The 26,524-nt window shown below is 36.3% G+C and overlaps 1 protein-coding gene across 1 annotated transcript in view; it reads right to left on the bottom strand.

Annotated features, from left to right (window-relative positions):
- Window positions 1-26,524, bottom strand: part of LOC113112614 (O-acetyl-ADP-ribose deacetylase MACROD2-like) — a 289,161-nt gene that overhangs the window by 152,096 nt on the left and 110,541 nt on the right. Inside the window, exon 4 of the mRNA XM_026278335.1 lies at window positions 7,328-7,357. Coding sequence (XP_026134120.1) covers window positions 7,328-7,357 — 30 coding nt within the window. The remainder of the gene's footprint in view (window positions 1-7,327; window positions 7,358-26,524) is intronic.

Here is a 26,524-nt window from a genome sequence, read left to right as displayed (position 1 = left end):
TCTATAGAAACCTTGGGTGGGAAAAGATATCAGTCAAATTATTTTTTACTTTGTTTATTGAGTTTTTCTTTTTCTCCCAATGAGCATAAGGATACTGATAAACACAGGGCACAAGACTCTGGCTTTCTCCTTCTTCTTTGAAACTCCTATGAAATAACAAGAAAATACTGTCAAGTTCAACTGTATAAAACTGAATAAATTTTAATGGTAACACTTTACTATTAATTGTCATTTATTAATGTATTAACTAACATGAAACACAATTTATTAGTCTTTGTTAATGTTAATAAAAATAGTCATTCGTTGTTCATGTTAGTTCACAGTGCATTAATGTTTACAAACACTAACTTGTGATATACGTTAACTAATGTAATTAACTGTTAACTAATGAACCTTATTTAAGAATGACCGCAGATGAGGCATTTAGTGCACGGCACTGCAACCAACTTAACATTTTACAGAGTTTAATGTAGCAGCTTTTCAAGATCAGTTTTAAACGAGTAACTGTTAATAGATTTGAACAAAGAAATAAAGTGTGACTACACACAGGCAATATTTACTGCAAATACAAAAATAATACTTATTAAAATAATGACCCTTTACTCCAATATATGAACTCAGAAAACCACTGTAACGTTTCCCATTCTATGACTAGTAAAATAATGGCACACTTACTGAACATGTGCTGAGTCCCAATTCGCCTACTTATACTACGACCTAAAAGTATGTACTTTTTTTGTGAAGGAAAAGTACATACTTTTGAGTGTGTAGCAAAAGAGTATGCACGCTCTGGGACATACTTCGATGACGTCATGCAACATGAACGACAACGTGGTTGACTAGTTACGCACACCACAACTGTTAACGTTTCATTCATTCTTTATGTCCAATAAAATTTTATTTACTATTCCCATCATTTTTTCTCATCCTTTTTTTTCACAATACATTTTACTATGTGTGCTTCTACCAAGTTGAGGAGTGAGGAAGCAGGGCTGCGTCGTCGTAGAACCAAACGCAGGTCGTTTGTGAGGCGGCTGGTTCTGACGTTCATGTGCAATGTGTGTATCGAAATAAAATATAACTTTAATTAAGATTAAACATTTGAATTCTTACACTTAAAAGCTGAGGGCGCATCTCCGCTGCTGCACCCGGCTGCCATGTTTACATCACCACAAAGCCATCGCAAAGCTCCTCCCTCCCGTACGCAATGGGTTGTGGGCAATATTAGCACTTAGAGTGTGCATTGATCTGCACTTCGAATTCTAACCGGAAATAGTAGACCATCCGGGTATCTTTGGAATACTATTTTCAACATACTACGATTTGGGACGTACTAATTCTAGTTTCGCATACTATTTAGGACGGATAGTATGCGAATTGGGACTCAGCAACTGATCTCCTTGGAGTAGCATCTTCTTCTTGTGTGACAGGTGTCAGCGTTAAGGCACAATACTGCCACCTAGAAGCTCAACCAGGTACTGGCGCTGGAGTATGCATGTGGTGTTATCATAAGAGTACTGTTCAATTTAAATATTATGGTTATCGCTTATACCGCTATATAGTCACACAATAAATTAACACAATATCGATAATTGTTGATTTGAATATCACGGTTATCGTCAATATCGGTATATCGCGACACTCTTATATATATATATATATACACACACACACACACACATACATTTAAAATAAGATTGTTTTAAAGATAATTATTGAAATAATTAATCATATTTATTATGTTAGAACATCATGTGTTTTAAATGACCAATTAATCAACTGTATGGTGTAACATTCATACAATGTCAGTTTAAAAAAAAAAAAAAAAAAAAAAAAATATATATATATATATATATATATATATATATATAAATGCCTTCTCCAAGACCCCATAACACATCAGCATGTCCAAATATAGCACCCACTGAAGTAGCTAAAAAAAAAATAAGGGTGTGATCATTTCCATCAATTAGTCCATCCATCACTGCTGATTGGGCCAGAGTGTGATAGCAGAGCCTATATCAGGATCCTCCTACAAAAACCTGTGAACAAACATGCACTGAGGGATTATGGGTAAAACTCTCCGCTCCAGACAAATACACATTCATGTTATTGTGTAACAAGCATCTCTATCAAAAGTAAAATAGCCTTGTTGAGATCCATTAGATGTATCCACATGTTGTCGTTCTCCTTTTGACGGATGCATGTAGAGGTTTTTATGGTACGAGTTGAGACAAAAGGATGGGTTTTGCATCATTTCAGGCTTTAATCGGAGCATGGATGTGGTCGTAGCTAAAGTGGCAGGTGTGATACTTTTGTTCAAGTGAGCCCAACATGGATAAAAGCTGCTTTGCAGCAGATGCATGGATGAAACTGTTTTAAGCACTGATGATGTATTAGCTACTGAGCAATACTGAGGTAACCTGAAGATGAAGTGTGAATGATGATGTTCTGTATTAGGTGCAAAGATGAAAGAAAGGATGGATGAACTGTCCTAGGGTTCACTGAAGCAGACAAGGATTTGTGTTTACAAATGTGTATGGTCTAAACTGCCCTCTGAAAATGATATTCATATCGAGAGAGACTGGATGGATAGAGGACAAAGTATGTGAGTGGAGTGGAATGACAGCATTTTCCCTTTCCCACTCAAAGCATTATATAATCACTCCTCAAATCCATTGCAGGTTTTTCATTTCTCAATCAGGTGAGATAAATCCCACTGCAAAAATGTTCATTTACAATAAGATTAAATTGGTTAATAGTTAATGCTATGCAATGCATTAGTAAAGCTTAATGCAATGAACAACATTTTTTATTATGACTTTTATTAATCTAGATTAATGTTGATTTTGAATACAATATTGTTTGTTGTTAATTCATGGTCATAATACATTAATGTTATTTATTTTACAACTCGAAATGTAAAAATGCGAAAGATATATGCAAAAGAAACATGTCCTCAATTCCGTAATGATGCTTTGGTCGACTACAATAGCCTGTGAAAACATTGCACACTGGAATTTGCCCAAACTAATTGTTTGAAATCTGACTAAACCAAGCCCTTCGGTTGTGATCATACAACAATCTCTGAAATGAAGCTTAATCTACAGCTGGTATAGGCTCCATGGAGATATATGTGATGAAACAATAATAACATGAGCTGAATAACACCAAAATAGATGCTCTATACAGTACGAGTCTTGCAGCCAATTTTGAAAACATACAGAACAGTACACACTCACACATAAATCCAATGTCTCAGAGAATTTGCAAATCCCAACATGGCACTTGTGCAAACCATCAGGTATCAATAGGCTGCTTTAATGTGGTGAGGGGGGAGCGATTTAAAAAGATATTTAATGGTTATGTTCTGTCAATGAAGTCACTTTCACCCCTCAAAAAATACAACGATTAATGCCCCCAGGCAAACGGATGTTGCCGACAACGCACAAGGTCTTAATTGCTTTTTGCAAGGTCAAGCAACCTACTGCTCCATAGCTCAGAATAAGGAGACATGATTCAAGTATGGAATATGACATGCCCTTATTCCAGCAAGGAGAATCTGGAACTTCACTGGACCACATCACGGACATATGCACATTTGGAAAAAATGGATGAATAAACTGAAATATAAAATGATATATAAAATTCAAAATAATGTAGTCAAGTAGTATAATATAATCCAATATAAGGTGAAAAAAAAGTGACGTGACATACAGCCAAGTATAAAGTGAAAGGAAAGGAAGGAAAGTGACGTGACATTCAGCCAAGTATGGTGACCCATACTCAGAATTTGTGCTCTGCATTTAACCCATCCGAAGTGCACACACACAGAGCAGTGAACACACACACACACACACTGTGAACACACGTCCGGAGCAGTGGGCAGCCATTTATGCTGCAGCTCCCGGGGAGCAGTTGGGGGTTCAGTGCCTTGCTCAAGGGCACCTCAGTCATGGTATTGTCGGCCCGAGACTCAAACCCACAACCTTAGGGTTAGGAGTCAAACTCTTTAACCATTAGGCCACGACTTTCCCCAAGTAAATTTATATATTTAATTAAAATAAATAAAATTTGACATTCTGAATGGAATTTAAAAAGATTACTAAAACATTAATGTTTTGCATAAATAAAAATGAACACATTAATACAGTATAATGCAGTACTGCAGTAACAGTGCTAAACAGTGTAAAACTGCAGTAGTAAATTGTAGTAAAGTGATTCCGGAATGCACTGAGCGGGAACGTTAACTACACTTCACTTCTACTCCAATCACATACTCTGTTCTCACACAACATTACAAGGATGAAATGTAACAAAAAATGTTGTGATTCGTCTGGGTGGTCTAATTGAAACTCAGTGCTAAACAAGCAAAATCATTTCAGTCAGAGTGCCAACAAGCCAATATCCCCTCAGGATGAAGACATCAAAGTTCTCACCATCACTGAAGATTCATAGCAATCTTAAAAGTAAAAAGCTAAATCGTCATGTTCTACACCAAGAACCAGACTGACAGACATCAGGACTTGTTTATATCCATCAACAGCAAGCCATCAAATAACAACAAACAGTTTATATAACCAGATGCATCTCAACCAGCTTCATTTATTAGACTGCAAATGTCAAGATATTGCGAACAGTTGTGAAGTCGAAGGATCTTTTTTTTTTTCTTATGAGCACTTGTGTTAGCCAGAGATAATTTAGATTAAGGAGAATACAAGATTTAAGCATGCCCATTTAAAGCAGGGACCAAATAATGTGCTTTGCTGACCACACCAATTTAATTTTGATTGAGTTTGTTGTGCATTGCGTTTGCGGCTTAACAACAGGAAACCACTCGACCGCAGCTATGAAACCCTGGAAGAGTCAAAAACTGGATGGAATGCCGGTACACTAAAGCCTAAAACAGCAAAACAGTTTACACGAACAATTAAATTGCTGTGACCTTCTGCCCGACTCAGAGTTCAAAGCTCCATGCAGTAGAAACATTCCCTTCTATTTATATTACAGCATCAGCTTTTCTGTCAGATATTAGGTCATTAGAAAGCAAAACAAGAGCAGGGAAAACCTTCCAAAGATAAGAGGAAGCCTAAATCTTCCTTTCTGAAGAGTAGTGAATGAGATGAAATCATCACAGATGGAGGTCCTCACCTGGATAAACGATAGGCAGTAGGAAAGGGGAGAAAAGAAAACAAGTTTGTGTATCTGCCGCCCCATTGCTGATATCATAGGGTCAAGAGATAAAGCCACCCGGGACATCCAAGGGTTTTTTTTTTAAACTAGGGAGAGTGAGAAAGAAATGAAGATCATTGTCTCGGGTGAAACAGAAAAAGTCACCCTGGATTGAAGTCTCTGAAAGATAAAAGCCAAAGAACTCTTGCTACCTGGGTCATCATTCAAACCATAGAATGAGCTTTGCTCATGTCATTCTGCTTTTGCTTTGCTTTTGCAATTATTTCCAAAGGGTATACACTCTGTAATGTTCAGAAAGGAAGAGAAATTCAGAATGTTGGTGCATCCTATTCAAATTAGATTAATATATTCGAAATATGTATTTATGTATGCATGTATGTATACATTTATTGGGTAGCTTAACATTAATAATAATCAGGCATGTTTCTTGAGCAACAAATCAGAATATTAGAATGATTTCTGCAAGAAATTATGAAAATTCAGCTTTGCCATCACAGGGATAAATTACATTTTAAAATATATTACATTACACAGATTACACAGAATACATAGAAAGCAAATATTTTAAATTGCAATATTTCGCAATATTCCTGTTTTTGCTGTTTTAATCATTTAAATGCAGCTGTGTTGAGAAGAGACTTACAAAAGCATTTAAAAAACCTACTGATTCAACCTTTTGAATGGTAGTATACGTGACTTTCATTACGTTAAAAAAAATGTGTAAAAAGCATTGTGTTGATGATCACATTATTAACATAGCAACGGTCCAAGATATTGGATGTAAAACCAAACTGGATTTAAGTACAGTGCGAATGGATTCTAAAATCTACCTGTCAGTCCGTCCCAAACCAGTGTGCCTGCTTACCTGCTAACATGTGTTTTCTCTCTTTTATTCTTTTCTAACCTTGGATTGGCATTTTTGTTTTCTCCTTTGACACTATACCAAATGGCTTATCGGTGCGGGTTAATTGGTTTTCTAGCACTGGCATCTGGGGATGAAAATTAGGGGAGACAATAAGCTCTTTTTTTTCTTATCAGGGACACAAATTTTGTTTACAGACTGATGTGCTTTGTGAAAAAAAAAAACACCTCCAGATGCAGTGCTAACAGGCATATTTCCTTTCACATATCTTTTTCTGGTACAAAAATATTCCCTCAGAGTGTAACATCAGCCTTCGTTCACCTGGCGCTGCTGATGAACATCTAATAGTTTCCTTTAAACGCATATGCGCACGCACACACCAACATCAAAAGTCAATTACGCCAAAATAATGAAGAAACCAAATGAGCCTCGAGACATTTTGCATCGTGACAAATCAATAAAAGGACCATGATGACACACAACGAGGTGCCAATAAAGCATGGGGCTGCAGAAACATTTAACTCCCAGTCGTGGGGGTCACACAGATTCACTGACAAGTGCTATGGTAAGTAGTTTTGTCACAGACGTGTGACCTCTGGCCTTAATCAGCACGTTTTGTTTTTTTGTTCACCACTTCTTTAATCAGGGAAATCGGTCACAGTGGCTGATAAGGGTCTATTCTAGAGCTACGATGAAGAAAGACAAGGGTTTAGGGCTTTTTGAACACATCAGATAATATAAGAGCTGTACTAAGGAGAGTGGGATATGAGATGGATAGTGTATCACGAGTAGTAATGGCTTCCTCACGAGGGACCCAATCAAGCGTGGTCGGCTCCCGAGATGTGGCAGCAGAGAAGGACCCTTCCTGACACTGTGGCACAGATGATAAACAAAGGATCGTGCGAAAAGGGTCACACGTCTGACCTACATTCATTAGACGGATTCCCCTCTAAAAGTGAGGTGGATCAAAATTCCAGTAGTAATTGGGCTGATTCCCAACCCCACCCCTCGACACTTCTTTACTCCTTCTGTCATGTCTTGTGCTTTGAGTGTAATTACTTCAATCATGTCAAAATGTGTGCAGAAATGTTTCCAAATGAGGGCCTGGGTAGTGTTGTTCCATTGACCGCCCACATGGGCAACCACAGACATGGTTGGACACCTCCGATTTCATCGGCCAACAATGTGTTTTCAACTGTCGAATTCATGGGGAAGCCACCTAACATCTCAAAATGACGTTACAATGAAAATGTAGTAAGATTATACACTTACCTCCTCCACCGCCGAGCAGAGAAGAGTTTGCTGTAGAGGAAATAAAAGAGAGAAAGACAACATGAGTGTCTGCATTAAGGAATATGTTAAAAAAGAAGCACTTCAGCTCAATGCAGAGCACACTATCATTCAGATGAGAGCCAACAGAGACGTAGAACCTGAAAGTCAAGAACACTCCGAAGCCAGACATTTACACTGAATGGAGGTTTGAGGCGCCAGTGAGCTGGCAGCCGTACTGCAGAATGCTATCATTACACTCCTAAATGAACACCATTGAGTGCTAAACGCCCAGCCCACATGTTTTCTGTCAGACCCCGGTGGGTTACACGTAGAGCTGCTGTGGTGAGTTTAAGCAGACGCGGCTGGGGCCCGGGCGTTTCTTTGATGCTATGTTTCTGACCTGCGATAGTGCAGTGGGCGGCCCGGGTCAGCGGCCTGTCTTAGAAATCCCTACCACCGCCCGAATAAGAGTGCTAAAAACAGACAGAGTAAAACTATATTCCACTCCCCTCTACTTAAGAGGGAAAATCAGCCACACAGGAGAGCTTGGCACCGCAAGACACTGTTATAGCTTTTTTCACAATTCTACAAGTGGTGAAGCCAATAAGAGGATTAATTAGATAAAAAATTAGGGTTACTGAAACCTCAGAATTACTAGGATTATATCTGCTTTAGACTACACTAAAAATGACTTAAGTGAATTAAAGAATAGTACAAATTTTAAAAAGTTGGAAAATAAAGACGTTACTAACAATCAATCACGTAAATACACAAAAACAACCATTCAAATGCTTATTCCAGCTATTTGAAATGTAGAAGACACCACATCTACACCCAAACCAAGGCCCTGGTATATCTTTAATTCAAAAAGAAAATGTATATACATTTTTAATTAAAACAAATAATGTAATCAAATGTGTGTATGTATATCATATATTACTATTATAATATATATTGTATTACATATAATATATTAAACCTGCACTGCTCAGAACAAATGCTAAGAGATACAGTACATCAGCATTTTAACAGCAAAGAAAGATCCTAATGGTGAAACTGTGCTTCTATCTGAGCATTCCCAACAACGACAGCATGGTATCTCTTATCCCAGTGGGGGCAACGAGAAAGAAGAGAATAATGACCCACGAGGGCCCTTTTATTTTTACTTTCTTAAATGTTCCTTTCCCTTTGTGAAGCAAGTCTCTCTGTGGGATTCGTATGATCTCTCTTTCCCTCGCTCCTGCTCTTTTGTCTCAGAAAATAAGCGTCTAGGTAAGCATGGAAAAAAACCTGCTACCTCAAATGAGATCGACACGACTAACCTCTCAGCAACTGATATCAAGGGACATTAAAATCCTCAAAATGGATGGGGCTTTTCCTTATCTTAAGACAGTGAGCAGGTGAAAAAATGGAGTACAGCTGCTGCGAAGAAGCAAAAGAGAAAATGTGTGCACTTTCAGAAGAATATCTCAGCGCTGCTGTGCTGTGGAACTGGCTACTTGCAGTATGATCCGAAGTGACAGAAACTTGAGTCCGAACAGGCCACGGTTAAAATCTAAACAGAAATCTAAACCAGAGGCATAATCATGCCATATTGCAGTTTGATGGAGTGATTAATCAAAAAACACATTAGCTCCCTGTCTGTCTTGTTCTATATCCAAGCAAAAAGGTACAAGAGGAGAATATGGGGCATGGATAAAAGCAGTGATCAGTTAATACAAACATATTAATAAAAATGTAAATCATTTAAAATGTATATACAGCTACACAAATACTTTTATTAAACAAGCACAAATTAAATTGATCAAAAGCGACACATATATTTATAATGGTATAAAAGGTTTCTATTTCTGGCCTTTCTATTCATCAAAGAACAAAATTATGAAGGAACACAACTTTTTTCAGCATTGATAATAAGAAATGTTTCTTGAGCAGCAAATCAGCATATTAGAATGATTTCTGAAAGTGATCATGTGACACTTAAGACTTAAGTTAAGGATGCTGCACATTCAGATTTGCCATCTGTAGAACAAATTTGTAAATATATAAAAATAGAAAATTATTATCTTATAATAATACTTCACAATATTACTTTATGTATTTTTTATTAGATAAATGATGCTTCTAGCCTCACAATAGTTGCTTAAGGAAAAAAGCATAAACACTTACACAGTTTTTTTGGGGGGGAGGGGGGGGGGGGTTCTGACATGTTTCTAGCCTCACAATTGTCGCACAAAAACAAACCCCAACACTGTCATCTCAATGTAGGAAATCAGAGAGGAAGACAACATGTGTTACTTCCTGTGTCATCCTAGACCTTTGCTCTGCTGGATGTCCACCCTTGATAAGACCACAATGCTCAAAAGATAAAAGCAAAGCTCTGTCTGTACATGGTGCAGTTTTTTCAGCACTGTTCAAGTCATAAATCCCAGTCAAAGCTTCCTGCTCTCTCTTAGAACTGACGAGGGCCGGTAGGACTCACAGCGGTGGCATCCCGCTAAGCTCGTAAATCTAACAATAAAGAAACACAGAGATTGTGCTGGTCATTAGTTAGTGTCAGAAAACAACACAGACGCCGGCATCCATGGTGACGACATCCTCACGCATTCTCACACCTCCACACACACAATTGCATCTTTCCTGTGTTTTTCCTTTTGCACTCAGGGTTGATACCATGCACACAGCTAAAAGCTGCTCACACGTTCCTGTCGGGCCCGTAGGGCAATAACGCATGCACCCCAGAAAAGAAAAAAATAACACCAGAGAAAACGAGAAACACTCTGTATTAATACATTACAGACAACACACACAAAACTTTTAGCAGTCTCCAAAGAGCGCTAGAGAGCATCGACCACCAGAACAGCCAGGCATAACAACAAGCCTTTAGTATCGGAATAACAAGCCAACATAGTATCCGGAAACTGTATATTGTAAACAAGATAAACAGTACACTTGTAAATAACATATCTGTACATTCATTTAAACAATTATATGTTTTTCTTCAATTTACAGTGGTCTTGACACTTAAGTATTCATCTGTATGAATGAAACATATTTGGCAAGTTATGTTTAGTCATTAAGCTAAGGCATGTTAATCTCCACTGATAGTACAGGACAATTATTTAGGGCCAGTCCCACATGAGTAAACTGAAGTTTTGAATGGGCAACTTAAAACAAATTTTCTAAATGGATTCTGTTTATTTGCTTTTATCTCAGTGGTAAAATAAAATAAAATAAAATAAATACAAGCCTTCAATAAAGAGACAAATAAACAGAGCAAATAAAAAGAATAATTAACTAAAACATTTTATCACACAACACTATCATATGTTCTTTAATGTTTCATATATACATTTATAAAGCTACATAGTTTAACAGTGAACACATCTTTGAAAAATAAATGTTAAGTCGCGGTCACATTTAGTGTTGTTCTGCAAATTTTGTGGGCAAAATCTAGACATTTCAACAGGAATCTGAGCAAACAGGGATCAAGTTGGTCATGCAGATTTGCGCTGACCAACAGAACACAGCTCGGTTTGCTTGGTTCTCCTTAATTTTTTTACAGACTGCGCATTAAGTGTTCTATTTGAGACAATATTACCTCTCATGAATACACATACTAGTACAACCTGATCTAATGAGAAATCGTATGAATTAACATTATTAACACAGCATCAACCTGCTAAAACACTCTAAGAAACTGCATTTCCTAATTAATCTCTTAAACCTCTCAACCTTTGCAAGCTTCCAGAAATTTTCAATTAATCCATATTCTTCTCAGTTGCACAACAATATCAGAATATGTGATTAACTGACTAACTCTGTCTGGCATACAGAATGAAGATGCAAGAGTAAAGCAAGCACAGTCTGCATTAACCTGAGGCTAAATGAAAAAATGATCTGCCAAGACCTCAAATGAAGCAAGCTAAAATGTTTCACTGGAAAACAACTTGATTTTCTTGCCTGGTCTTATTCCCTTTTTTACTCCTTGGAGTTTGCTTTTAGATGCACACCACATTTATGATGCCAAGATCAAAATTGTAATATATATATACTTTTCTGGTTGCTATACTTAGCAACCAGACATACTGAACATGCCAGTATCAAGCTAAAATTTTACATTTTTTGAATGCCATACTTCAAATGCTCAGCCATGTGAAAATAAGCTCAAAATAAGGATGATAGGTGAATCACCCTTCAGTGTACACACACTGGACTTTACACTTCACGAGACAGCTTAACTAGGTCTGCCAGTCAGCCCAAATTTTTAGAGTGAAGTCATTAGTACAGTAAGCAGTGGGTTGTAGACCTCACACACACACACACACACACACATATTTACAGGCCTGCAAAATTGCTGAAGGCTGAAAATATCAGGGAGAACCCATCTCATCTAAGCAAAGCTCGACATTAAATTGAACCAAGTCTTGTGGGTAATGATAAGACTCCTTATTAGCCACTGAGAGAGAGAGAGAGAGAGAGAGAGAGAGAACTAGGCTGTATTTCTTATTTGCGGCACATTAAAAATGCATGTGGTTTTGCTTGGCCCAGACGCAGTATAGTGTGATAACTCTACTTGGCTTTTTTGTTCTTTATTGCGCCTAGGGTTCCCAGAGGAATCTGTCTGCAACTGCTGAGCACCAGAGCAGGACAAGTTGAATCAGAGAGTATGGGACCAGAACAGATCTCTCATCTCATCTCTCTCACTCTCTTTGTATGCGCACAGTTATATAGCAGTCAAGGGAGGAAAGGGCCGAAAGCACTCAGTACCGTACCACACTTGATCAAAGCCCCTCTTCTCCACATCAGTGAGGTCCATTCACCAGGCACAGCAGTACAGCCCCGCATCTCTGACCCTGACAAATGTTCAAGGAGGAATTCTCAATCTTCTGGATGTTCTGGTATATGATGATCAAGAGATCTTTAATTGTAACTCCCAAGGCAAGCTCGAGCCAGTTTTGAAAGGTCTTGAGGGAAACGAGTGAGTCTAATAAGCATTATTTTCATCAACACATATGACAAGATGTCAAACATGTTCCCTAAAGAAAGGGTGTTTTTGTCACAAAATTTGTGCATCGTAATAATTAAACTATTTTGATTAAAACTTTCTGCTGACAAAAATATGTAGAAAATACCACAGTATATTGCATTTAGAATTTTTTAAGAAAAATGTATACGATTATTCCATTCAATTGAAACTTGTATATTATATTCATTCATTACACACAATAATGAAAATAATTATGAACAATAATAAATATTCTTGAAAAAGGACACTAAACGTAGAGGATGTACTTTATTCAAAATCAATCTGAACCTGGCAAGCAGACAAACATCTAAAGATGACCCTAATGTACTGTATAATTGTCTTATACCACAATTAACCAACAAACACATAAGATTGGGTCATATAGCTTATAGCATATACCCAGGCAGCACTTTATAAACAATATCAATCACAACAGTTGCCAATAACAAGTACTGCTACTGCTCATATCTAAAATGACCTTCAAACCTGAATTAATGAGCACAAAATATGCTTTTTGTTGTTGTGGTTTCGTGCCTCAATCTACACAAGGTCGACGCATGTTTTTAATAACTTTTCAGTGCACGCTATTTCCCATTCTATAATTAAATGAATAAAATAAATAAATAAACGCCCTGCAGCATCTGTTCTTCTACAGAAAGTTATAGCAAGGAATATGTTCTGCTTTTTGTGCAAATCAAGATATCACCGTTTCATTTGTATTGAGGACAATTAGCAATTGCCACACTGGGGGACGGCATCACAGATGATGAGGGGGGTGTCATGGAACCTGCTGAGAACGGAGGCACAACAGATCACCGATGGTTATGTGAAACGTCACTTTTGCTTCATTCTAATCACAATTATTTTTTATTTTTTTTACGTGCTCAGAGGCATTATGGATGGCCCCACCGTGCCTGGTAAAGTAACAGTTCTCTGTGTTTCTCATAAAAAGCACAGAAAGAGAAAGCTAGGCTACATAATTCATCAAGCAGCACAATTTTCATGCCACTCTTGACTTGGAGTCTTCCTCTGAAGAACACGAAAAAGTGTTTTTATGAAGGAGCAGCTTTTACTTTTCCTCTAAAGGCCAGATCGATATGGATTTCTCTAAAAATTACATTAAAAAAGTATTCAATATATCCATCATACTGTTTTCAGGTGAAACATTGATTGCTGTGTTGATGTATATATCAGGAATCTGGGATGGGATACTGAAGAGGTAATTTGGTGAACCAAACTAATAATAAAAAAATCTATATAATACTACACGTGTCTGTAAATAACGGCATAAATACAATTTTAAATACGGTCTACACTTTACTTTCTTGTATACAAAAAAAGATCACAAACAACAAACAAATAAATAAATACTTACTTTTCCAAAAGAGACTTATGGGGTAATATTTTGATTACTATATGGAGTACGTAACATAACATAACATAACACAAAATCCTCATTTCAGGCCTTTAACAACTTTCAGAACTATTAATAAAAATATCAGTTGCCTAACTGCAAAACTAAATCCAACTTGCATGAAATATTACCAAGAGCTTGGATCAAAAGAATAAGCCCTATATATTCGTGCCTGTACGTCATCTCTTTACCACCTCCACACAGTTTTCTAATCACAATGGTTTAATTCATTCTCACCTTCCATGTTTCCTGCACCCCCTTTCAGATCCTTAAATTTGATGTGCAGAAGAGAAAGCAATAACAAACAATAATGGTGAAAAATAATTATACTCCCGCTGGTGAATGCAAAGACGGACTAATGCATTCTGCATGATGTTATGATTCATCGTCTGAGACCAAAAAAATTAAAAAAATTAAATTAAATAGAATAAAGTAACAGGGACCAAAAAAGAAGAAGAAAAAAACAGTCTCTTTCAGTTAGTCTGGCCTAAATGACTTCTATCCTTGTAGTCTAAAAAAACATTACAGTTGATTCAAAAAGAGATAACAGAAGACTTATATAAGATGTAGGAAATGGGTCAAAACTGCGAGAGAACGGACTCATCAAAAAATTATTTGTTCAGTATCATGCAGGTCTGTGCATGTAAAAAGATCCAGTGCTAATATGTTGTTGAGAGTCTCGAGACAGACTGTGAAACATATATGAAAATATATATATAAACTTGAAGCACTGTATTGGCTATACAATAAGTCAGATTAAAACGACCTCATGAGGACCTGCACAAATAAGAGAAAGGTGCAGAAAATGCAACTGCAATGAATGTAATAGCTTTTATATGAGCTGCTACATTGTACAGTCATGGCCACATATACATAAGCACTATAAATGTCAGATTTTATAGCTGCATTACATCTGTTGTTGTTTACTTAAATCAACTTTTCTTCCATATTGCATTCCTGGATTTACTGTATATAAATATGACTTCACGCCTTCATATAATTGGTAATTTTGTTGCAATGTACACAAACACTACCCAAGTAATAAAGCTGTCAGTATCTACATGCAGATGATTTGTATTAAAATAAATACTTCACCCAATTTTGACACCTTATTATTTACATAAAATGAAAAAGAAAAAAACATTGATATTTTATCTGAAATGAAAGTTTAAGTTAAAACTAAGACTGGTCTTTACACCTCAAAGAAAGAAAGCATCACGCTTGGGTTAAAATCACACGCCGGCGGCACCCACTGTTACTCGCTGAGCCATAAAGAGGAGATAAACAAGGTTATTACCTAAACCTGCATGCTATCATTAGTGCCCAGGGCCACACACAAATAGAGGCGATATCAGAGCATCATGGGCACTGAACTCGTACAGTAGCATTCACCTGAATGCAAAAGCAAAATAGCACCTGTTTATTTTTGCATCTATTAATGGTGCGCTATTCAGAAACCTTGCTGAACTTACAAAGCACATGTGTAGCTCATATAGTTGTATTTTTAGACACCGAATCAGCACAGACAAGATTTAATTTTGCAATACAAAAGCTACAAAGATAAAAAGAATAGCCATATCAAGCAGAGTCCAGAAAAAAAATTGAAAGGAAAGAGTGAGAACAAAGATGAAGATGTTTTAATTACCAGAAGAAAAAAAAAAAGATTCTTTAGATCTTCACTGATGTTTTGACTTTACCAAATGACATTTCAAAGAATTTTTAAAAGAACCTTTGAAAGCCACTGTGGCATGTTTATGAAGTAGGATGCTGGGATAATTATATATTGCATGTACAAAATCACTCTGATAATGCATACTTCTCACTAAAGCCAGCTGTTTGCAGTTCAAATTTCTGTATTCCAGTATGCACTTAAAAACTGGATGAAAGTTGAGTGTAGTTAAGAAAGTATGACGGATGCATGTTTATCTCTGAGATAAGTAGCTAAGGGAGGGTTTGAAGGCCAAGTAAAAGGCAATCAGCCCGAATATTAACAACAGAGATTTGCATAAGCTTCTTTTGGAATTTCAATGGCATCTAAATGGAAAAAGGAGCGGAGGTTATATTTTTGACAGCCAACATCAAATGCACATTAAAAATAAAAAATAAAAATAAAAAAAGAAAGTAAGGTACAGACTTGTTTTCTCTCCTAATATTCAACAAGAATAATACACAAAATAGAATATTACAGGTTTGCAGAGTCTTTAAATTGTTTAAATAGCACAGTGTTAAGTACAGTGGTCCTTAAATTTCTTTAGTGATATAATTGCTTGTCAGATATCAGATGCTTGAACCAAAGAGCAATAATTTGTATTCTGTTTTCTCAGTGACTTCCTGTCTCCTTTATCATGGCACACAGGACAGAACTCCACAAATGGTAAACCTTGGTATCTCACTTAAATCATTTTGTTGTGTAAAATATATGTCTCATTTGACTTTAAAAATTTGGATTTTGGAGTCATGTCCTTCTTATCACATCTGCAAAGAAAAACACTTACACAAATTAGTTCTATTAAATTTAGATTTTAATGAAACTTTATGTACACTTGCTCCCAAAAAAGCTAGTACGTACTTACATATATTATTTGTCTGTCATTGTAAAAGCCTGTTGCAAGTTTTTTTTTAGCTTTTTTTATATTTATTTTATAAATATAGTTGTATTTCATTTTTATGTTAATTTAATATATAAACAACCATCAAGTATATCTTAATTATATACAAAAAACGAACTAAAATATAAGGACTTTAATTCACTTAAATATGTTCCAATATTTGGCAAACAGGAAAAAATATTAAAATTAAAAAATTATTATAAAAAAAATTATTTAGTGTGACCTTGTGAGATTTACAATGAACACTCACCATTAAAGAATAAAATATGTTAATAAACTAAATTTTCTTCATTTACTGCACAAAGCTCTACACATCTCTACAACAGAGTGTTTTCGCTTTGCCAGCCACCCCAAATCTAAAAAGCCTGATGAAATCGTTTGGGACAGTTTTTTCCTCTAAAACAATGCAAATATTAAGTTAGAGAGGGATCAACTGTACATAAGAGAGTCTGCGTATATAAGTGTGTTACAAAAAAAATAGTTTGCATTCCCCACAGAATTCCCACAGTGTGGATAATTGGCTTGCGTCTCATGAGCCTTTTATTCCTCTCAGAACTCCAAATCTCCAACGGGGGCCAAATAATGACGTCTTTGCATCACGCTGCCATGGCATCTGGCAGAATTTATTTCAGAAGCCACTGTCAGGAAACAGTAAATTGTTATTGGAGAATGAGTGGTAACAAGCTTGAATATGCGTGGGGGTTAAGTAAGACACAAGATTCGACTCCCTCCTGCTCACCAGGAAGAGCGCAAGCTAATCCTGATGTTGTTCACTCTAGCTGTTAGGAGCCAAATGTGTCACCAGACATTCTCGGACAGCTTCAGCTTCTATATAATGGTGTGATTCAAAATATTAGCTTTACGGTCAATTATGAAAAGTCTGCCTAACAACCGATGTGTTGGCTAGTATATTTTATATATCAACTGCAGACTATAAGCCATCAAATCAGAGAAAATAAATTCCCCAATGATGTTTTTGCTTAGTCGGATCCCTACTTTAGGATGGCAGGCATGTTTCATGTTTCTACTGATACTAAGTAATACATTCAAATTAATAAAATATAATAATATTAAAAAATAACAAAAATATGAAACTTAAAAAAAAAAAAAGCTCTACATCGACTGGGTGTTGTGTTTCTGCAAATAAACCTCAATGTCTAGATCACACCTCAGTTGAAATGCTAATAGAAACGTCTGGCTGGCAGTGACAGAAAATGAAGATCTGCTGAAAAACACCTCTTTCAAACCTTCACTGGCTAAGCATGGCACAAATAGGAGCAACACTTTCCCGCAGGTTCCATTAGATGGATGCGAATTGTGAGATTAAAGGACAAGTCAAATCTAGCTGCGTCCTTCTGATGAAAAACACCTTCAGTCTCTCCTAGAGATTGTGAAATGCTCTACAAATAAATTATTTGTACGACGACAGAAAGAAAAGACATTCCATTGCCCTACATTTCTAACAAACAAACATCACGGCTTAAGAAAATTGTGAATTTAGGCCGTCCAACAAGAATGGTCTCAGTTTTTAAACTAGTACACCTCCATGACCTCGCATCTGAAGGACGCTCCATTTGAAATGCATTGAATGTCACAGCATTCATTTCAGCACACGCTTAACTTGTCTTGGCTTTTCTGTCAGTGACCAATCAGTTTAGACGTGCAGAGACAGGCCCCTTGTTTCTGAACCCCAGCCTGCTTGTTTGCTGTCTTATTTGATCTTCTTTTCCTTTACCAGATGCATGTGAATAAAGCGCATTTTGAAAGATTCCATTTGACAAAGAAGCCTCATGATCCCTGTTGATTAATTAGGGGCTTTTGGAATAGGGGCGGTAAATATTAGTGTCACTTCCTTCCAAGTACCAAGCTCAGACACGTAAGGACCCTACGGTGCACCTGTCACCAGCTCGCTAAGGTGACCCTCCACCTTTGTTTGTGTCCCCGCTTGGTGGTTACTGTGAAGTTGCATGCATTTATTTAAGAAAGCTGAGGGCAAATTAAAGTGAAGCAACAGATGGGTTGAATGCATATGTGATTAAAAGCCCAATGCAATTAGGTCTTGTGGAGAGGGAGGAGGAATAGAGTATGCATGAACGCAGGTAGGCCAAACTATACTGAGTTATAGGCTACACCTGTCTCATGTCTGAGATTTGTCCCTTTCTGTCTCTTTAACTTCCTCTCTCGCTCAAAGCAAGATAAATACATCATGGAAAGTCTCCATCTGTTCAATAGTTTATTCAATCATTATTACTTTTGGATGCTTTACTTGAAGCAATATCTTGACAAACAGCTTCCTCAGGGACTGGATCATGGGACCTTAACTTTCTGCACTCCTATTGCTAGACATTGCATTGCCTTGCTAAAAATTCAACCGGAACTGAAGTCTAAACTCAAACTAATTATTGTAAAGCTTTTGATGTCAAATAAAAATAAAAATAAATAAATAATTAATTAAAAATTAAAATAATATATATATATATGTGCCAAGTCTTAGTCGACTGTAAGCTGCAGCAGCAAGCCACTTAAACCCAGGACTAGATATGCTTCTCTCATCCCACCAATCTTCATTTTCAATTGAAAAGGCCCAGCGAGAGCTTGCAGCTTGATATAATAGATGCACCACTGCTAAATTGGGATCAGATTAAGCTCTTTATATTTCTTCCTAAAAGAATGTGACACTGGTAGGATTAGAAGAGAACTTCAAAGCATTGGGACTTTGTGATCATTTATGGACGTCCTAATTACTGAGGATGCACCAGAACGATTTTGGTTTAAAAAAAATGCTTCATTGGCATCACTCAGATGAATTCTGCCACATCGCTGCACCTACAAATGATAAAGACTCTTCAAAAAAGCCCTTTTTCATGCACAACTGAGCGCTGCTTACTCAGAAAAGATGATCCGAGATACGTTGTAGAATGTTATTTAATCCTAAAGTGACACAAAACATATTTTACACCCTCTTCCACTTCAACTCTGAGTGTAGGCTCACCCCCACACACAAACATAAACACACAAGACACTCCTATAGCTCATCTCTTCAGCTTTCATCTCAATTTCTGTCTTTCTGTAATGTGGGCATGCCACACACAAGCAAGTAATTCAAAAACAGTTTACAGATATCTAAAACTCTGGTAAAGACGGCACACCCCGTTTGTTTGAGGTGGATACATTAGACTGTGTACTGAACTCCCAGAGTGCCTCTCTTCCTCAAATCTCCTGACACACTTTCAAGTGAAGTCCTATCAGTCAGTGCCAGACCTGAAGGAGAAACTGTCTGGGCTCTGCCAAGGTTCTTGTCAGGATGACAGGAAAACCCCTAAGGTATTGTTTTTCAATATTATCGTCCAATCTGATACATCTTTTAGGATGGCAGACATGTTATACAGTACAGGTGCCTGATTGGCTGCTAGGAAATAAGATAATAAGAAATAAGGAAATAAGAAATAAGAAAACAGATTAATACAAATCAAATAAAAAATAGAATCATATATTATATACAAGTATATAATAATATAAAAAATTATATAAAATTTTACAAAATGGAATTTATATATATATATATATATATATAGGGATGCATGCTATTGAATTGTTAACAATATCCGATATACCGATATTTTTTAACTAATTTTGGCCGAAAGCCAATGCCGATACAGAAATATTTCCTTTTGTTTGGAAATAACAAGTCTTTCCTGTGTGGAAATTATAAGCAAATTATTATTAGTTTTGGTTAGTTTTTAAAAAAGAACTTATTTGTTAGGATTAAATAAACAATAATGAAGTTTTATAGAAGAACTATAAACAAACTATATATCTTTTTTTTTTCCATTAAGGGCATTAAGATCCGGAGGAGGATGCCGCTGCTGCCACTACATATGCTATTATGGTTTACTCTATCACACACCGAACGCATTCTGTACATGGATTCTTAGTTTAAAAACAAGTAAGTTTTAAAATTACTTGTTTTATTTTTGTTATTATTTTTCTTCATGATTATGTTACTTTCTTTTATGTAAAGCACTTTGAATTACCATTGTGAATATATAAATAAACTTGCCTTAAATTAAGCAATTCAAAACAGTGAATATAATCACCATTCAGTCAAAACTTTGCTTCAAGAATGAGCCACACTGCTGACATGATCTAATCGCTAGCATACCCTGAGCTGATGTGAGTTCATGTATTCCTCTTAGCGGCGAGACATAACATCATTCATTTTTATATTGGACCATGCCGATATTTACATTTAGAGCAATTATCGGCCGATTCTGAAATATATATATATATATATATATATATATATATATATATATATATATATATATATATATATATATATATATATATATTGCTACAAACAAAACACACAAATGGAATTAAAAAGTTTTATAAGTTAAATCATATAAAAAATTTATTAAATAATGTAACAAATTATATAAAAATAAAATATACAAAAAAACAATGGAATTACATATAAAAAATAGAATCCACTCAATAGAATAAAAATATAAGTGTTTTTTTCAATAAGTGATGTGAAATACAGCCAATTATGGTGACCCAAACTCAGAATTCGAGCTCTACATTTACCCCTTTAAAGTTAACTCTTCACACAGCAGTGAAGACACACAAACACACACACACCACGGAGCAGTGGGCAGCCATTTATGTTGCGGTGTCCAGGGAGCAGTTGGGGTTCAGTGCCTTGCTCAAGGGCACCTCAGTCGTGGTATTGAGGGTGGAAAGAGAGCTGTACATTCACTCCCCCCACCTACAATTCCTGCCGGTACAAGACTCAAACTCGCAACCTTTGGATTACGAGTCCGAATCTCTAACCATTAGGCCATGACTTCCAATAAAACCAACAACTAACCATTCTATGCACTGTGAAATTTGGATTAAAATGCACTTCCATCATTAACAACAACAAAAAAAAAGTAGAGTAAAGAGGTTCGAGGAAGGACTTTGTGGTCTGCCCTGACTTTTAAAGCGTTGGCCTTCCCTTTTAGTTTGATGTCTCTGTGAAGCACAACCCATTAAAACGTGCCCTCAATTAGATCTGTGGTTACAGCTAAATGCATGGATCGCAGAAGTTCAGGATGTTTTGAGGTTTTGGTTAAATAAAGAAAGGTAAAAAATAAAACTGGAATATTGCATAAATGACAAAGCTAAATAAATGCTCCACATGTACTGGCCTGGAAACCCGAGCAGGCCGCTGCTAGGCTTGGATTAACCTCCCCAAGCCCTTCGCGCTCAAGTGAAATGGATCGCCCTCCAAATTCAAGGACCCCACTGCGGTCACCTGCACTCCTGCAGTTATGCGAGCCCCTTTTTTCAAACAGGGGCAGACGCAGATGTGACGGGAAGTGTAAAAGGGGAGCAGTTTAAGTCAAGCCCTGAGTGACTGGATCAAATGTCACCTCACTATTTTATCCAGACGGGAATAAAAGGCACAGTCTTGTACTCTACTGGACAAATGTTCCCCCGAGTGCCTCTCCCAGCAGCCAGGTTTTTCTCTGCTTCTAGGGCCTGTTTTAAAAAAAATGTAATGTCGCCATCGTCACTCTTTCCCCTCCATCCCTATCCTGAGTGGAACCCATTCATTCTTCAATTGGACTTAATCAAGTTTGAATCGAGTAACAGGCCTCTGTCAATCTTGGCAAGCGCTCGGGTTGCAGATATCCAATCTCCGATCAGGTCCCTGAGGCATATTTAACTCATATATAAATAAGGGGATTGTCTCCTGCAAATATATGATATGTCACTGTTGGCCAGACGGCAAGGATATGTTACCATCAAACAGTCTAGACAGCTAGCACGGAGATCTCCAGAAAAATCAAGGAGGGGGAGATGGGATATCTTTCAATCTTTGTGTTCTCCGCATCTCGTTTTGCAGTTAGCATCCATTTTGGGTGAAAAATACGTTAGACAAAATGAAAGTTTAAAAAAAAAAAACTTTCCAGAAAAATAAAACGATATTTCATGCTCTGTTTTGCAGTCGCTAGGGTACAAGACACCACACAAAATGCTAACAGTGTTTCCTTAATTCAACCAACTTAACCCAAAAACAATTACACAAATTGAGTTAGGAATATACTTTAATAGGGACTGATACTGCAGGTGTGCAATACCAATGCTATCTCACGGCCAATTCGTACGTATTTTACGAGGTGGCTTATTCGTACGAATTTGTATGACCTTACTCGTACGATTTTAGACGATTTGTCTAAAACCCAGTGACGGTTAGGTTTAGGGGCTGGGTTGGGTGTAGGTCATTCGTACAAATTCATACGAATTGTGCAACTCGTAAAATACATACGATTTGGCAACAATCGTATGAATTTGTACGAGTGTGGTCGTACGAATTCGTACGAATAAGCCACCTAGTGAAAAATGTAAGAATTGCCGTGAGATCGGGTTGGCAATACACATTGCTAACTGGCTGCTGTAATCAGATGTAAAATAAATCAAAAACTAAATTAATTTTTTTTATCAAATTAAACAAGGCATTTCGACTAGAACCATCACCTAACCATGCAAGTGCTGGTCAAAGCAGGATGTAGTATATTGAGAAATTCGTCCATAAAAAAAAAAAAAAAAAAAAAAAAAGGCAGATATAAGTGGTTTGAGAAAGGACTTTGCTGTCTGCCCTGACTTACAAGCATCAGTTTTTTCTATTTACATTAAAAAAAATAAAAAAAAATAAAAAAAAGTGTCATTCGCTGGATTCCAGTCCCTAATGTTCAGATAAACCTATGTATACATAGGCATGTATACACCTTCACAAAATGCAATGCAAGTAAACCAATCAAATACACTATCAGTAAGTAGAACAGAAGAGTGTTTTAATGGAGACAGATACAGCAGGAGCCTGTTTATACACTTGCTGCTTGGACAGCATGCCAAGGGACATGACTGATGCAACTGCACTAATGTAATCTATGATCTCTCCCATCCCAATTAAAGAGAGAAGTAGCCCCTAAACAGCTGGAGGATAAAGGCCTCTTAGGAAAGGGCAAACTGTTTTTAATGTCAGAAGTCTCATTTAAGCAGAGCATCTGTTTTTCAGGGAGTTTTATAGGGAGTGCAGTCGTGGCTAACGCACACATAGACCCGACCATCTGGAGTGACTGTAAAATTGTGTCTGTGCAGCAGAGACGTAGGGCAGCAACGCGAAAACCCACTCACAGTTGAGTCAGCGACGACCTCGATCTCTCCTATATCTCTGTCTCTATTATACCCAATCAGGTAAGTACTTCCTGTCTGCTACAAATTACAATGCCATGCTGTCTTTAGTCTGATTATGGTCTGCTGTGCTGGAAATCTTTTTGTATTGTGATGAAATATAATTTATCTTCCCTTGCACTGTTTCTTGCTCATACAAGTTCTCTCCATTTCTCTAATTCAGTATAGTGAGATTACTAAAATGGCATATTATAACCGATATGTCATAATGTGTTATCAAATGTTAATCAAAACCACAATTAAAATAATAGATCATTAATCTAGTTTTAACATCATGACAACATGATTTCCTAAAGGACTCTATCAGTGCCGCAACCTTGCACAGTAAGCTGGCAGTCCTTCTTACCTAATGAACAAATGTTGCTACGTCAGCGAACAATGTAGCCTGTATTTAACTCTGTGAAAAGCACCGCTTCCATCTGTACTTAATATTCTTTGATGGAGACTTAAATGCTTCAAATAGCTCTGCTATTTCACATTTGCACCAATTACTGAGTTAAAGCATCTACTGATAAATTAGCTTAAACTCTGTTTATCATTATTCAGTCAATTAATGCTTGCTTAAGTTAGCCAAAGTCAAAGCCAAAGTCAACTTTATTGTCATTTTTAGCACATTGCATGGCAATGGTTAAAAGTGAAACATAGTTCTTTCAGGAAACAACAGTGACATATATAAAAAAAAAAATTTCAAAATACTAAAAAAATAAATAAATAAATACAACTGTATGAACAATAAGGTAGTTCACGAACAATAATGTATATTTTTATATTTAAATGTTAGATTTGATTTGTCACTGGATGGCATCAGTTTTTAGTTAATAAACACCATGTTGCATTTGAACAGATGCGGAAATTCTCAAATAAACAGTTAAAATGTAACCCTAGCACAATTTAGAAAATTATAAATTATGACAGCAATTACAAGATACATAAGGAAAAGAATATTACTATTCTAATTATAATAACTACTAGCTTTATGCTTTTAAATGACTACTTTTTGCTTTTTCACAGTTTCCACAAAAATATTAAGCAACGAGAATAAGACCACTAGATCTGCATATTAGACTGAGAATATAGGAGACATAAAATTTGAGAATAACATTTTCAAAAAAAAAAAAAATTTAAATTCTTACTAACTCCAATCTTACCAATAAAGATTAACAAACACTTATCATAAATTCACTTTCATAACTAATTTAAAACCAGTGAATATCCCTTCACCATACTAAACATTCTAACTAACATAAGATTCAAAATAAGCGCACACATCCATTCAGGGGCTATGTGGTATTATGAATAAAAGAACAGAACTGTTCTCAAAGCACTTAAGGCTTTGAAACATTAAAAAGAATGAACTGGTTGCTTGCCTGTGTAGAATGAGATCTGAATACAGCACAAGAATAAAGATCTTTATGTGGAACAGGACAAAAATGACAGTAACACAGGGGAACATAACACAGACCACAAAATAATGATATAATATATTTAATATAAAATACATGTAAATACACATTTAAAAAAAAAATCTAACAAATTTCAGTGTGAAAGTTAGTGAGTGGGAGAAGGACAGTCTAAAGCAGACTAGTTTTAATTAATAAAAGAGGGATTTGTCTGCAACAACACTGTCATAACATTAGCTCTGTCAAACTGTCTCCACGTTTTAACAGTGCAAATGTACTTTCAGGGGAAAAAAACAAAGCAGAAGGCGAAACTACAGTGAAAATGAAAGTTTATATTAAAACTGACAGGTCTGCTCTGCATTGCACTGCATGCAACACAGCACAAAAAAACCTGCAGGTTTAATATGAAAGAAACCAGAGCCAACATGCAAAACAAAGCTCTGATGCCTTTTTTCCTATCTCATTTGCATTGCATCTCTGATTTGCATGCATTATTTGTAGGTCACATGACCTCCCTTCATTTCTCTTCCTTTCATCAGGTCATTTAAATACGCAGAATAAAAGCTGCATTTGTATGCAGTTCTAAAACTTATTAGGATATATATATATAATTAGAATAGAGAGTATCAGAGTTAGAGGCTCAAACAAAGATGGAAGAGATGTGTTTTTAGCTGATTCTTGAATATGGCCAAGGACTCAGCTGCTCGGTATATTATATATATATATATATATATATATATATATATATATATATATATATATATATATATATATATATATATATATATATATATATATATATATATATATATATATATAGTACATAACTTGCCTCTTTGTTTGCTTCCATTGTCCTCATTTGTGAGTCACTTTGGATAAAAGCGTCTGCTAAAAGACTAAATGTAAATGTATATGACCGTAATGTGCTAACAAAAAAAAATGTAAGATTAAATCCAGAGCAGTTTATATCATGTGGATGATCATCATCTCATCTGTGTGAAGCAGCAATAAATAAATAAATAAAGGGGTCATTAAAGGGTCAATATTCCTGAAAACACATTTCATGACAGACGTTTATAGTGAAAAATGGCTTCTAAAAAAATTTATTTAGCGTGCCACGTAGACATGTTATGTCATTCACATGATATGGTGATGCAAGCTGATAGGACATGGGAAACTATAAATGGTTAATATGAAAAGCATTTTTGCTTGACTCAGAAGGGTACACTGCAACACCACCTACATGCTTTGCTTTCTTATCTCCCAAATGGTTATGTTGCATAAACAGCCTCCTTTCACACACTCCAGGCAATGTGCCATTCCTTTCAGAAACAAAACTTGTGCTCTCAGCTTGAGATCTCCACAATAAAAGAGCTCGGTATCGAGCTAAAGTGACACTAGGCTAACACCCGACACAAACTTGACTGTAACGATCATTCTGATGAACGTTTAGTCAATATCAGGGTTCATATTTACCTTTTAGGAAGGCCATGACATTTT

The sequence above is a fragment of the Carassius auratus genome, chromosome 13, assembly GCF_003368295.1.
Source record: "Carassius auratus strain Wakin chromosome 13, ASM336829v1, whole genome shotgun sequence".
Taxonomy (NCBI): domain Eukaryota; kingdom Metazoa; phylum Chordata; class Actinopteri; order Cypriniformes; family Cyprinidae; genus Carassius; species Carassius auratus.
The sequence above is the reverse complement of the archived record's forward strand: the minus strand, read 5'-3'. Positions and strand labels throughout refer to the sequence as shown.